The sequence below is a fragment of the Paroedura picta genome, chromosome 5 (genome assembly GCF_049243985.1).
Source record: "Paroedura picta isolate Pp20150507F chromosome 5, Ppicta_v3.0, whole genome shotgun sequence".
NCBI classification, from domain to species: Eukaryota; Metazoa; Chordata; class Lepidosauria; order Squamata; family Gekkonidae; genus Paroedura; species Paroedura picta.
In genome coordinates, this window is record NC_135373.1 from 82794665 (window position 1) to 82809347 (window position 14683).

The 14683-nt window shown below is 42.4% G+C and overlaps 2 protein-coding genes across 6 annotated transcripts in view; one reads left to right on the forward strand and one right to left on the reverse strand.

Moving 5' to 3' along the window:
* MYRFL (myelin regulatory factor like) overlaps positions 1-14683 on the forward strand; it is a 512195-nt gene that overhangs the window by 246280 nt on the left and 251232 nt on the right. The gene's annotated exons all lie outside the window — the stretch shown is intronic.
* The window catches only part of PTPRB (protein tyrosine phosphatase receptor type B), an 81982-nt gene continuing 76046 nt past the window's right edge, over positions 8748-14683 (reverse strand). For all 5 annotated transcript variants that reach the window (XM_077338796.1, XM_077338795.1, XM_077338800.1 and 2 more), the window contains 2 exons: positions 11148-11268; positions 8748-9039 (listed from right to left, as the gene is read on the reverse strand). In XM_077338796.1, coding sequence (XP_077194911.1) covers positions 9017-9039; positions 11148-11268 — 144 coding nt within the window. In that variant the 3' untranslated portion in view covers positions 8748-9016. The remainder of the gene's footprint in view (positions 9040-11147; positions 11269-14683) is intronic.

Below are 14683 nucleotides of genomic sequence, written 5' to 3' on the forward strand. Positions count from 1 at the left end.
GGAGCATATCCTGCATGTGATTTAAAATCCATAATTGGTAAGTGATATAAAAGAAATTGGCTGCAGGGTGGTCCTGTAGGATATCCAAGAGGGGTGGAGACCCCAGCTTATTGGCTTGACCCACAAAGGCATCACCTTTCCCCGCCTCCAATGGGAAATTATTTAATCTCTTGTAATTGTATTGTTCTCTGCACAGATTTGAGTACTCCTCTGTGTCTATATTTCTTCTGCAGTAAAAATATATAAAGGTTTTTCTCTCAGTGTGATTCATTGGGGATGGGCAAAAGAACCCTATTTTGGCCATTTGGCTATCATAGGCTTCTGTGATTGATAGGGTGCCAACCTCAAGGTGTAGGGTTGCTAACCTCCAGGTGGTGGCTGGGGATCCCCTGGAGTACAACTGATCTCCAGGCAACAGAGATCACTGCAAGAAATGGCCTCTTTGGCATTCTACCCCACTGAAGTCCCTCCCCTTCCCAATCCCCAGGCTCCTCAGACTCCAGTCTCCAAATCTCTGGTATTTCCTGGCCTGGAGCTAGTATTTATTTAAATTATTTAAATTATATACAGTCTTATATCATTGATGAACTGCTAGCCTAGTGCACAAATAGCACTAGTAGCTAATTTATCGCTTATCAGCCTTTATAAAGTCAATACCCTCATTGGGTTGAATGCTAGTAGCTGTGTGGGGAATGGAGTCCTGTACTCCTCGCACATAGCTAGCTTTCACTAGGCATATTAAGTACAATCCAGCTAGTGTTCCCAGTTTTAAATCTTGTTCATATCACTCGGAGAGATAAACATAATGATCTTCTAGGGAAATGAATGTTGTTTAAAAGATCTCAGTTGTTCAGTTATAAGGGGAAATCAACGCCTTCATTCTCTTGCAAACTTTAGCTTTATATGTTAGTATGAGTCAGGTTTTACTTATTGATTGAATTCAGAGTTTTGTAATAAGGGATTGTATCCTTCCAAACTGAACTACAAGAAAAAAGAAGTATGCATTTTAAAAATGGAAGTTATGTCCTCACATATTTTAGTAGTTTATAAAAGTATTTTTTTCCTGTAAATCAAAAGTCATAAAGTGTTGCTCCCAGCCTCCTGCATAACACCCCATTTGTTTAATAACCTTATTTCTGCTAGAACAGTGATTTAGTGACAGATTATTAACAAGGATCATCAGAAGTGATGGGTTGCTAAATGGGTCACTCTCAAATGATTGGAATTCTCTGGGCAAGTTCTTGGCCTCCATATCCAGTAGTGGACAATTTGATAAAATGTTTGAAGATGATTAACATGATGTGTTATTTATTAGGATGGTTTTTATGTATTAGGGGTTTTTATCGGGGGGGTTTATATGCTGTTACCTGCCACGAGCCTTAGGGGAGTGGCGGGCTATAAATCTAAACAACAACAACAACAACAACAACAATTCTGAAGTTCGGCTGCTGGCTTCACATGATGTGTGCTGGGGGTGAGGTCAGGAGGGGGGAGCCCCATTCTCTTTTATGTTTTGAAAGGCTCTTTGGGAGCTATGTGTATCTCATTTCTGTGAGGAAAGTCTGCAGAGCCTTTCTTTGTAGCACACTGGAGCTGATGGATCATGATGCAGTTTGATTAACTTGGACCCTGTATTAATCCTGGAGTTCTGCTGAAGCTTGCCCTTGATCTGCTTTATTATTATGGCACAGGCTGCATGCAAAGGCTTTCTAAGCATCACCTGTCAATCCTCAACTTCATTTGTACTCTGTGACCATTCCATTGACTCAGTAGAAAGGAGTGGTGCTGGTTAGCTAGCCAGATGTTCAATCTCCCTACATTATACATAGAGCTCTTTATTATTTGTTAGGCCAGGGAGAAAACAGCTCACAACCCACTCCCCAGTATTGCATAATGAAATATTAAATTAGCTGCTAGCAGCCTCAAAAGTATATGGGTCCCACCTTAGTCATGTGTTGAGATCAACCCCCAGGTTTACACCCTCTAGGGACACTGTATTGATCCCAAGGCTGGAATAGCAGAGCTGGGACTGAGAGAGTTAGTAAAATCTATGCCACCTTTTATTGCTTGTTGTTTTTGCAATTTTTATTGGGGGATTTATGGGGTTTTATTGTGATTTTATTGGCTTTTATATTGTAAACCACCACAAGACAGCAACTGCCATGAGTATAAATCAAAGTTGGTCACCTCATGAGAAGGAAGGACTCCCTGGAGAAGAGCCTAATGCTGGGAGCGATCGAGGGCAAAAGAAGAAGGGGATGACAGAGAACGAGGAGGCTGGATGGAGTCACTGAAGCAGTCGGTGCGAACTTAAATGGACTCCGGGGAATGGTAGAGGACAGGAAGGCATGGAGGCTCATTGTCCATGGGGTCGCAATGGGAAGGACACGACTTCACACCTAACAACAACAAAGCCGTTTTGTTTGTACCCATCACATGTATCAAAGGCAGAGGTTTTAAAAGTAATAACGATAAAGAAATGTCCTTTGATTTATTTTAGGAATGATTAAGAGGATGTGCAATCCAAGGTGCATGTCCTTATATCATACATACAGTTCCTTCCCACAACAGAAAGATGAGACTATAATAGATACTGTGGATAGTTTATCTGATTCACTTGGTGCTTCTTCAGAGTTGCTTACCTTATAGTAACTCTATGGTTCATAATGATCCTCACATGCTGGTGTGGGAAATATTGCTGAATCTATTGTCCTCAACAGAAGCTTTGTTATTTAAATTAACATTTTTTATTATCTTGTTTGGGTAAGCAAGAAAGTTGTTAGTATTCTGAGTCTATATGAGTTCTAAATGGAAACCTTTCCAATCTTGCTCTTTCTCCCCTTCCATTTCATGCTTGGAATTTCTTGATAAGAAGGCAGGGGATATAAATTTGTTGAAACAAACAACGTGTCTGGTCCTCATTGCTGCAAATCTTTCTTTAGCCTATTTTGGCAGCTGCAGTACTTTTCCAGGTCAGAGCAATTGCAAATTCTCTTCCTGTATAAGCATCACATTTGCATACTCACATGCACATGCTCACACCTACCCTGTGCATTTTATTCAGGCTTGAAGCTGTGTGTGCTGTATATATGAATGCACTCTTAGGTAGCAGAACTTCACCTTAAACGTTTGTTGTGTAATAATAGTTGTCTGTATTTCCCAGCCTTCTACATTCAAGGATTGTGTATAGTTTGAAATGCAGTGCCATACGCAAATGTCTTATGGGTATGTAGGGTTGTCAGACCCCCTGGTTTTTTTTTTTGGGGGGGGTGTCCCCTGCTTTCATGCCATAGCTCCCCTATTAATCCTCCCAAAAGGAAAGAATGCCAGATATGCCTATGTGACCTGGAAGGGATGCAGGCACACTGTGGACACTGGTGTGTGTAATTCTACCATGGAGTTTTTGCCCCAAACCAGAGCATCACCTCCCAATGTCCACAGTGTGCCTGCATCACTTTCAGGTGAAGTAAACACATTGTGTTAATTTCCAGGGATCCTCCTTGCTCCCGGAAAGTGAACCCCTTTTCCCCACCAGCAGCTCCAAGGGACCTGGCAACCATATGAGTATGTTATTTTCAAGACTGAAAAAAGAATTCCCCTCCCCCTGGATTCAGAATCACTTACATAGATGGAGGAAGGTTAACTGTAATCTTAAATCCAGGGGTAGAATATTCTTGCCTGGGAAAGGTCAAGCTTTCAGAAGTTGGTATGAAACCCAGCAGAATTATGACTCACCCGTGCTGTGATAGGGGAAAATGTGTGGGATGGGGACGAGGTGGCAGGAAATCCATTCAGCCATCTTTACTAGCAAGAGAAGGGCAGGAGGACAGTGCTGGAGATCCCTGGCAGTTTACTGCAGTTGCTGCCTGAATTTATATCACCTGGCCTTACAAACAGCTGACTCACTGGGGCTCCTTGGATATTTCACAGGTACCTGCTGCACCATTGAAACTGAGGCTTGTAAACTGAGGCAAAACTGTAAAGAAGCTACAGTTCGTACAAAATACTGGGGCTAAAATGTTGGCTGACATGGGTTACAGTGACCACATTATTCCAGTCTTATTCCATCTACACTGGGCTACACTGAGTCCCAATAGCTGACAGGCTCAATTCAGGATGTTTACTGTCCACACTACCTGAGGAACCGCCTTCTCCCATATGAACCTACACATCCATTTGAGTAATTTTGGAGGCTCTGCTTTGGGTGACCCTGCTATCTGATGCTGGATGGAGGTCAGCCTGAAAAACAAAAAAATTCTGACAGGTGGGGCTAACTTATTTTGTTCAATGTACCAATAGCTCTTATTGGCCCTCTTCCCTGTATGTCTATGTTTGAATTGAATAAAAAAGATTTTACTTATACCTTATTTTAAATGTTGCTTTAATGTTTTAAATGTCTTAATGGTTTGATGTTCACTATCTTGGGATCTTGTTTAGCAGGAAAGGTAGCACAAAAGTTTTAAACAAATAAATATATAAATTCTGCCAGCAGCATTGTGGGAGCTTGTTTCCTCAGCTCTTCACTAGTATTCAGCTTACTGCAACAAAACACCTGGTCTGTAAAGTGCTAAAAATGAAGCAGCATCTGCTCCATCTGTCTCCTTGGTGACAAGAGGGTTGTCCTGGCGCCCAACTCCTTTTTCCCTAGCACAGACAAATGATTCTAAATTTAACTTTGATTTTATGTTCAACTGAGCTATTGCCCTGTGTGTTTGAAAGATACTGTGCACTGCTTGGTTTTCTTTGCTAACACAGAGACCATAGAGTGTATATGAATAGCAGGGGCCATGGAGGCTGAAGCACGCAGAGGAACATTCAATAAATTATGTTCTTGGAGAATTTCTTTGGGCCAGAACATTGGTGATCATATCAAGCTGTTACTGAACACTCAAGGCAGTAACAGCCACCACACTGGGAACCCAGAACAGTTTACGTTGTTCTCTCCTCCAACAACCTTGCGAGGTAAGTTAGTCTGAGAGTGAGTGATTGGCCCCCAAGGTTACCCAACAGAGCGGGAATTCAGACCTGAGTCTCCCAATTCTTAACCCAACACTCTTACTATACCATGCTGAAAAATGAAGGGTGTGAAAGGTCACTAACATAATTGCTTCCAACTCATTGTCTACACCAGTGGTCCCCAACCTTTTTATCACCGGGGACCAGTCAATGCTCAACAATTTTACTGAGGCCCGGAGGGGGGTAATCTTTTGCTGAGGGATGTTGCCGCCACCTGAGTCCCTGCTCCACTTGCTTTCCCACCAGTGCCCCTGACTTCCCGCCACCCACTGGGGGGCACTGCCAGCAGCAGCTGTGCAGTGTCACGCTGAGGGGGAACCCCAGCCATGGCGGCTGCTGGAGAGCACCAAAGATGAGCCGGCAGCAGAGTGGCAGGGCAGTCCCCAAGGCAGCAGCCAGGGAGGGGGACAAGGAAGAGCCGCGGCCTGGTATTAACTGATCCACAGACTGGTACTGGTCACTGGACCAGGGGTAGGGGGCCAGTAGTCTACACAGTTTCCCAGAGTTATTAGAAGAGGATAAAAGTCTCCACTTTAATCAGCCAGGCTTAGAATGAGATGTTAAACTACCATGTCATCATGCAAATTTCTGTAATGTGCTTTGAATTCTCTGTGTAGTTGGACAATTTTGAATCATCTGGATCAGTAGGTTTGCCGAACTTCAAGTGGTGGCTAGAGATCTCCTGGAACTACAACTGAGCTCCAGGTTAGAGAAATCAGTTATCCTGGAAGGTGGACTCTATGGCACTACACTCCGTGGAAGTCCCTCCCCTCCCCAAAGCCCACCCTCCTCAGGCACCACTCCCCAAATCTCCAGGTCTCCCCAGCTCAGAGCTGGCAATCTGTGTGAATGATTCTTACCTTCAAACAGACTATCTGGCTAGTACACTGTCCACAGAAAGCAAGATGCTCATCCTGTGAGCTGCTGCTCTACATCCCTTTCTTTTGTGAAAGAGCTCTCCCACGGGCCATCTTTGAAGTGGCTTCGGTGTTTTGAAATGGTGTTCCCAAGGAAGCAGGCCAGGTACTCCCCTTTCTTGGCTTCCACCCTTTAGTGGAAACATTTTTATCAATTCACCCTTTTAACTCATCTTTTTCCTGGGTTGCTGATGCTCATTTGGTTATATATGCTGGTTTTTCTGTTTAAATTTATTGTATTGGACTTTTCCTACTGCAAATGCCTTATTTATGCACTGCCTCAGGCAACTTGTTGGGAAGAAACATAAAATAATAAAAATTATTTTAATTTTTACTCTTTGTAAGTAACCCACTATGAGTCAGCTTGCTGGGAGTGGCAGGTTAGAAATCTAATAAATGAATAAATAAATATATAAATATATAGAGTAGGATTCCCCTATTTCAACAGTGTGTAGATTGATAAAAATATTTTAAAATTATCTTCTGTTCACACAGGGTCGCTATCTGTGGGTTGGGAAATTTGGGGTTGGACTAGATGGATAGCAGAATTTGGGGAGGGGAGAGCTCCACGGTATAGAAGACTCCACTCTCCACAGCAGCCGTTTCCTCCAAGGGACGGATGTCTGCCTTCTGAGGATCAGCTAGAATTCCAGGATATCTCCAGGCCCATCTAGAGGCCTGAAGGCATCAGAGACATCAGGATGCATGAGCCAACACACACACTTTCAGCTTGCAGTGAACAACCATGCCTACTATACAGAATGAACGAAAAATACAGGCTACAGTCCATTACTTCTGCCCACAAAGCCATTCTTCTTTGCCATCCAAAAGGTGAGAGGATGGATGCCTTTGTAGTTTGAGAGAATCTGTGTTCTTTTTCATTTGAGGTTTTGTTATCAAACTCTAGCAGATTCTTATTCTAGCACTGCTTTGTGTTATAAATGCTTATTCATTGCATATGCTGTTTAGTTCTGGCTGCATATCAATTTTGCAGTTGGATAACTCACTTCTGTGAACAATTTAATCTCACCTTACTGTCACATTGAGCAAATGTGTGTGATTTAATTCAATGCTTTAATGTCCTGCATCTGGTCCTGCTAACCTGACATATTGCTGTAATTTTATAAAACCAGATTGAAGCATCTGGCTAGTGTCAGAGTTGGGACAGACTGATGTGTTAGAACGAAGGATGCATTTTAGGATGCACAGCAATGACTGACAGCTGACCCATTATGCAAGCACTTCACCTTCATAAGTGCAGGATGTTTCTTCTGCTTGAAACTACATTTAAACATTCAAGATTCAGCAGCGAAAACTATGGACCTTTCCGCAAAAGGACCAATGTTGCCAATTGGTTCCAGAAAGCAGAAACACTATTTTTAAAAGTGGAATCTCGCTGTTATGCACACCTGCCTTTGTAGTGGAATCCAGTAGCGTTTCAATCGTTTCTCACAAGTTTTCGGTCTTGCAAAAATTGCTAGAAAGGATTTTTTTCTGTGCTTTGTCCTGCCCCTGGCCGTCAATCAAACGAACAGCCAATGGGCGGTTGTTATTATGCTCCCAAAAAGCCCCTTTCCCTTTAAGAACAGGTTTAAAAAAAGAAAGAAAAATACACGTTGCAATGAATGTGCCTTGATTCCTCCTAACGTAGCGACCCATCTAGCTGGTGTGTGAGCTGGCGAGTCATCGTTACCACGCTCCCCCGAGTGAAAAAGAAATCCCCCCCCTGCATGGGCACGATTTTTGGCCAAAAATAAAGGGAACTGGCAAATGGGGCTGTGTTGTGCTTGGGGACTTAGGGGAGCTTTAAAGCACTTCTGTGGAGGGACTGTAGCCGGAGAAGCCTTGCTGGGTGAATGAAGCCTTGCTGGTTCATTGCTTTCTGCTCGCTCCGAGAAAAAAAAATGGCGATCGCTTTGCCGGAAGTTCGGAGGAGAGAGCCAGGAGGAGGGACTTTGTTGGAACCGCAACAATGGGAACGCACAGGTCTTTTTCGCTAGTGTTGCAGATTGTTTGCAAGAGTGTAGCGCTTTTCGGAGGGTGAATCCACTTTTCCGATTTCCCTTTAAGTGCTACAACGAATCGCTTTTTGCGGGACTGTTTCAGGAGTGTGGCAGATTGTGTGCGATGTCTTGCGGAATTGCAAATTAGTAGCGTTTACAATTTGCAAGCCTTCTGCTACATTAAAGTTGTGTGGAATGGCCCTATGGGTTGGATCCCAGCAGCTTTTTTTCTGGTGGAAAGAGGAGAAGGGGTTCACTTCTGAACACCAAAAATGAGCCTGGCATGGACAAAAGTAATGTTGGATGAGGGCTGTAGTATGGAGGGGCATTAGGAAAGACTGAATGGAACAGCTGGCTGAATCTACTCCTATTTCTTTAAGGATCTTGATTCTACCAAAGGGGGGGGGAGAGGTACAGGTTGCATGTTCTTCCATTTTTAAAAAATTGATAGCATTTGGCATCTTTGGATTTTCCCCCAGTTTGTTCTCTTCTAGTACTATATTTCTGCAACTATAAACTAATTTATAAAGGACCGACCCCCCCCCCAAAGGATATTTGGATAAATCTGAAGAAATTAACATAAAATACTCATCGTGGCTGTTCCACTACCCAAGTCCATGTTTTTGTATTCTCCACTCATGCGTACACACCTTCCATGTGCAGCGCAAACCTCAACACACACAAGTGTGTGCATCAGGACTGCCCACTTATGCATGAAAGGACTATTGTTGCAGTTTTAAAAATTTCACCCCAGTTAGAGTCTTGCTACTTATCTAACTTGAAATGGTTTATATCAAGGAATTCATTAAAATAACATTCACATGGAAAAATAGTATTATCCAAAGCTTAATATAAACCATACAGATAAAATACATATATACATAATATCAAAGTACATTTATATACAATAATATCTATTGTATTTAAATTATATAGCTTTTTAAACAAGTCACCAGACCAATAAATTACATACAGCATCAACAAGCACGTCTGGCACTTCTGTAGTGCATAAAATATTAAAAATTAATTTAAAGAAAACTAACAGATTTGACTGCAAAAAAAGCAGGAATCTGTTAAAATTTAGTGCCTTGAATAAACAGCATCTGAAAACAAAACAAAAACCTATTATTAGAAAACACATGTACTAGTATTTTAAAATTTCCCAATTCCTGCCAATGTACTCTTTGAAAAGGACTGTATAGATTTCCAAACAGTCTGTCTCCCCTCAATCTAAATGTTTACCAATCTTTAAAGCAACATAACTTGGAGGTCATGTAGAGGAGCATCCAAGGGAGGTCCAGTTGACTAATCTCTAACTGCTCTCCAAGTTTGGCCCCCCCCAACAGTGACCTCAGGAAAGTGCTTTCTGAGGAAATTACATTAATTTCTCCAGAAAGCACTTTTCTGGGCACCTTCTTTGGGGGAAGGGGCATAACTGGGATCCTGTAAATCCAATCCTCGTCAAACTTGGAGGGGAGGTAGAGATGAGTCAGCCAGAGATCCTCCACGAGTCTGTAGCATATCCGGGGTGGGGGGGATTCTAGTGGGTCATGAACATCATGAATCAAACTGGGTCATTTAGACCCTAAAAGTGTGTAATGGTTCATAGTTCATAAACTGGACATACCATGATCCACAAATTATATTTCCCCATCTCTAGTTCCTATTAATATTAATAAAACATTTAAATCATCTTTCCCCAGACAACTGGGACCAAAAGCAGGTAACAGAGTAAAGACACAAAATTTAAAACGCTGAGCTGTTAAATCAATAGGTTTGCTGATAGAGGTGGGCACAAACCTGGAAAGTGGAAGTTTGTTGCATTTGTGGGTGGTCGTGGGGCAGGGGGATGTCATAAACCCTGAACCTCGAAATTGCCATGAACCTATGGTTTCGCTTTTGTTCATTAACTATTTAGCTCTTTCCTGGGGTGCTATACATGTGAAATTCACTGTGGAGGCCTCTGAATGTATTGCCTCATTATGGACATTGTTTCTGGGTCTTGTCCAGTGTCCACCCTTCTCCCCTTTGGCCCTGGGAAGTAGTCATCCACTCACCTACCTTCCCATGTCATAGTTTTGTTTTGTTAGTTTAATGTCCCCCCCCCCCTCCAAGTTATTCCCATTCCTCTAACATTATTTCTGGCTGAAATCCTGCATCCAGTATGTCATAGTTTTAGAGAGGAGTAAGGTTTCCTATGGACTTAATGGATAATGACTGAAATGGGCCCCCCAAATGCTTGCAAACATACACAGAGGGGTAAGACCCATATATGGTTGTGTGTGGTCATTGAGTGCATGCCCATACGAGCCCAGTTCATGAGTCACAAACCACCCAATTTTGTAGGTTCACGGAGACCCATGGGTTGGGTCATGCCCATCTCTAGTTGCCAGCTCTGGGTTGGAAAATTCCTGAAGATTTGTGGGAGGCCTGGAGTCTACAAAAGTGGGCTATAGGGAGATGTAGCACAGGATTACCAGATGTAACCTCTTTTCAGAAGACATGTCCTCTTTTTCTGGTGTCCATTGGGATCCTTTTTAAAAAACTGATGAAAGGGTCCTCTTTTTGGGTTGGAAGGTTATAAATATTCCTAGTTAGTAGTCATTAAAAAGTAAAGGTAAAGGTATCCCCTGTGCAAGCACTGGGTCATGTCTGACACTTGGGTGACGCCCTCTAGCGTTTTCATGGCAGACTCAATACGGGGTGGTTTGCCAGTGCCTTCCCCAGTCGTTACCGTTTACCCCCCAGTAAGCTGGGTCATGACCCAGTAGTCATTATCACAGCTTAAATAGTGGGGATATTTAAAATGAGATTTATCATAGTGATTACTTCTATTTGAAGTAGTCAGTTTGGAAATATGTCTTCTGTTTTGCTTTTAAAAATATGGTAACGTTAACATAGCAAATTACCATAAATGTTTCCAACAGGAAGCCCAGGCTGAACATTACCGTGGAAAATTTCCATTTAAATAAATCCAATAACTATTTTGCTAGGTACAGAGAGCTGCTATGGGCTGAGTAGTCCTGAGAGGTTGCTATAGCCACCACCATTTCTCATGTTCAGTCATATTGTTGAAATCTAGGGCACAGTGTGAATATTCCATATCTAGTGGCTACAAAAGGGAGCAGGGAGCAGAAGGAAGCCAGAACAAAGAAAAACTAACCTATGGCTCTCATTGATTTTTTTAAACAGTTATCGAAACCAACCTTACCTCTGTGGTACTCTGGATTCACATTTTCATATATTGGGAACAAGGGGTTTTCCTGTTCACTACGTAACTTTCTTGCTCTTAAGACATCTCTAACACACTGGTGCAAATATACATACTGGCACTGCAAAGAGGGGAAAGAAAGTGTCAAAAAGGACATAGCCAGCAGGAAGCACATGTTTCTTCTAATCTTATAACAAGTTCACATGAATGTCACGTGGTTGAACAGCTTATTAGTATTGTCCACAAAGTGATCTGCATCTTCTTGTATAATGACCGTAAAGTTCTTGTGCCAGCTGATATAAAAATGAGGATTTTCTTATACAAAGTAATTTAACTGCAGGAATTGTTACTTTCTCTTTCAGTACTCAAAGACAGTCACACAGGGTATTGGGACTCACTATTACAGCTGAATCACCTGGTTTTCAGTTGATCGCTCACAAGATCAAAATGTGAAGTCTATCTCATACTGATGACAGAAGTACCATAAGAGAAAGGAAATAATGTGTACAGGGGCTTTTCTGTTAGATTATGCTAAAATATTAATATATTTTGAATTCTTGGGTTTTTTCTGTAGAAATGTAAATGGAAGAATTGTGAGTGGGTGAGCAGGGTTTTGTTGGTGCTTGGCTCTTGTGGCTCCTTCTTGCATGCCCAGGGAAAAGCTGATTGCCACTTTGGGGTTGGGAGATGAATTTTCTTCCAGGTCAGGCTTGCCAGGGATTCTGGGTTTTTCTTGGGGGGGGCATCATCTGGGCATGGAATTGGGGTCAGGTACTTGTGAGTTTCCTACGTTCCGCAGGGCCTTGGACTAGATTATCCTGGAGGTCCCTTCCACCTCTATGGTTCTATGAGTCTGAGAAGGGGCAAGTCTCAGATTTACATGGGCTGCAGAAGGTGGCCATGACAAACAGTATCTATTGCTGTCTCAATGGCAAGATGGCCAGGATCAGTGGTCCAAGAAATCAACGGTCTTATACTGCATCAATTGGCTCCCATAGGTGCTGCCAGCAGCAGCTGCAACTAGGCTAAACTGGTCAGGGTATCAGGCAAATTGGGAACAGGTGAGGGAGGTCGGTAAAGGCTGTTGGGCATGCACATGACTGACCATGGCCCATACTCAAGGCCAAATGGCAGCCGAGGAAAGAGGATCCATGTCTTCTCCAGGTTGTGGAGAATGAATAAGAGGGGCGGGGGAGGGAGAGGAGTGGTTAACAGCCCCCCCCAATTTGAAGCCTTTGCCACCCCTGGGGTCTCAGCTGGGACCATGGAGGCAGACAGGGAGGACTGAGTGGCCATGGGCCCCCCTGGGACCCAGAAATTAATTGTTTAATGGAACCTGTGTTACAAATATGCATGGTACATGTTAGCTGATGGCCATACAAAGTAGATCTAAACTGTTGTTTTAACTTGAATGACAGGAGTTGCCAAATTGTATCTCAGGCAGTAACAGCATGGATGCTTCTTAGGCTGCAACCTTAAGAACAGTTTCGTGGAAGTAAGTCTCATTTAATACAATAGGACTTATATTTGCATAGATCTTTTAGCCAGTTCCATTTGAATCATGATAAAATTCATGTTCTAGTTCAAATGCTTCTAGTGTGATGAATTTCCAGCACAGTCAAAGACCTGTAAAGCCAAATTGTACCCAAACATCCTGATCTGATGACAACCTAGGGCCTAAAGTGCCTCTTTCATGATACAATTATCTGTATTGCCATCATGGAAAAGCAATTTGTTCCAGTGATAATAAATGTTGTTGAAATTTGCTTTGATTCAGAAAAATTTTGAAGTCCTATATAGGAGCACTTTCAAACATTACCAGTTTTAACACTCTGTGACAACAGTTTCTACATTGTAGCAGGGAACTATAATACAGAATCTACACTACCCCATTGTAGGCTTGCAGATTCTACAGAAAACCAGGGTCTATTTAAACAGTTGCTGTGTCATTATAACTGTCTGGGAGCAGGGAAAAATAAAGCGACATGGGATGGAGTTATATTAAGAAGGGGCTGTAGCAATGGGTTGTAATGACTTGTCTCTTTGTTCTGTGGTTTCTTACTGCCACCCCTTCCCTCATTTTATTATCCAGCTGTGCACAACAGGTTAGAAAAAGTTTGACCCTCCCTCCAGAATTTACCAAGAATGATAGTAGGACACACTTGATAAATAAATAGAGCACTTTAGTGGTTATGGAACTGACCTTGTAGCTGCTAAGTAATCAGCTCACAGATAAGTACCTACATCCCCAGCTCTGCATCTGCCTTTATCTTTGCCTGTTTGACTGGTAGTTTTCTGAGTATTCATACACAGAGCTAAGTATGTCTCATCTTTTGTACTATCCCTCACTAAGCCTAATGCTTTGAAACAGCAACCCTGTTTCACCCATGGGGAATTGCTAGTTATTTGTCTGAAGTCTTTTCAGAATGTATAGATTACTGTCTGCATAAATGGATAGAGAAATGGGCACTTGGTCAAAACTGGAGTAAATGGTGCAATTGTCCTCCATTCCACTGTAAAGGGCTGTGTTTATTGTGAGGTGAAAGCTCAGAGGCAGGAGAACTAAAGGAAAAAGGACAGGCCATGAGAAAATCTGAGAACCAACAACTGGAGGGAAGGATGAGTAGAACAGGCACAGGAAATGAATGAATTACCTAATTATTCTACAGCAACCAAGTTGCTGTCATTGTTGAAAAACCAAGGAGAACCAGCTTTATGTAGTGGTTGAGTGGTGATCTCTAATCTGGAGAGTCAGGTTTGATTTCCTGTTCCTCCACATGTAGCCACCTGGGTGGCTATGGCTAGTCACAGTCCTGTTAGAACTGTTCTCACAGAGCCATTCTGTCATTGCTCTCTCAGCTCACCTTCCTCACAGAATGCTGGTTATAGAAAGAGGAAGGGAAGGTGATTGTAAGCTGCTTTGAGACTCCTTTGGGTAGTGAACAGTGAAGCACAAAAACCAACTCTTCTTCAAATAATTAAATTTCAGTAGTTATAGATGCTTATTCCTTTCTTTCTCTACTGTACAGGCTGGAGAGACAGAGCAGCATTGGGCTGTAGACATCAAGCATGGCAGCCAAGACAGTATTCCTGTGTATATAGGCCATTTCAGGGGCAGACTGAATCCTTTGGGGAAGTATCTCCCCACTACTACTTGATGCACCACCTGATGTTTCCCCAACTTTTCTCTGATGTTTCTCTAATCTGCTTTGCTGCTCAGTTTTGGGAAAGATCACGTAAAGCCTGGAAGGCTAGCATCTGGGTCAGTAGCATTGGATTCTTCCACCCACATGGCAACCTTTGTTCCTAACCCTGTCACTGCAGCAGCTACTTCACCCTATCTCCAAGTGGCTTTAAAATGGTACTAAAATATTATTATATTGCTACAATGTTATAAAAAGATTGTATCAGGTTCTCTGAATTCATAGCTTTCAGTTTTTTTTTAAATCAAGTCTCTAGCCCAGGATTTCTCAACCCTGGGGTTTCTTGATGTCCCTGGAAGAGTTTCTCAAATGGGTGGGAATTAATTGATATCT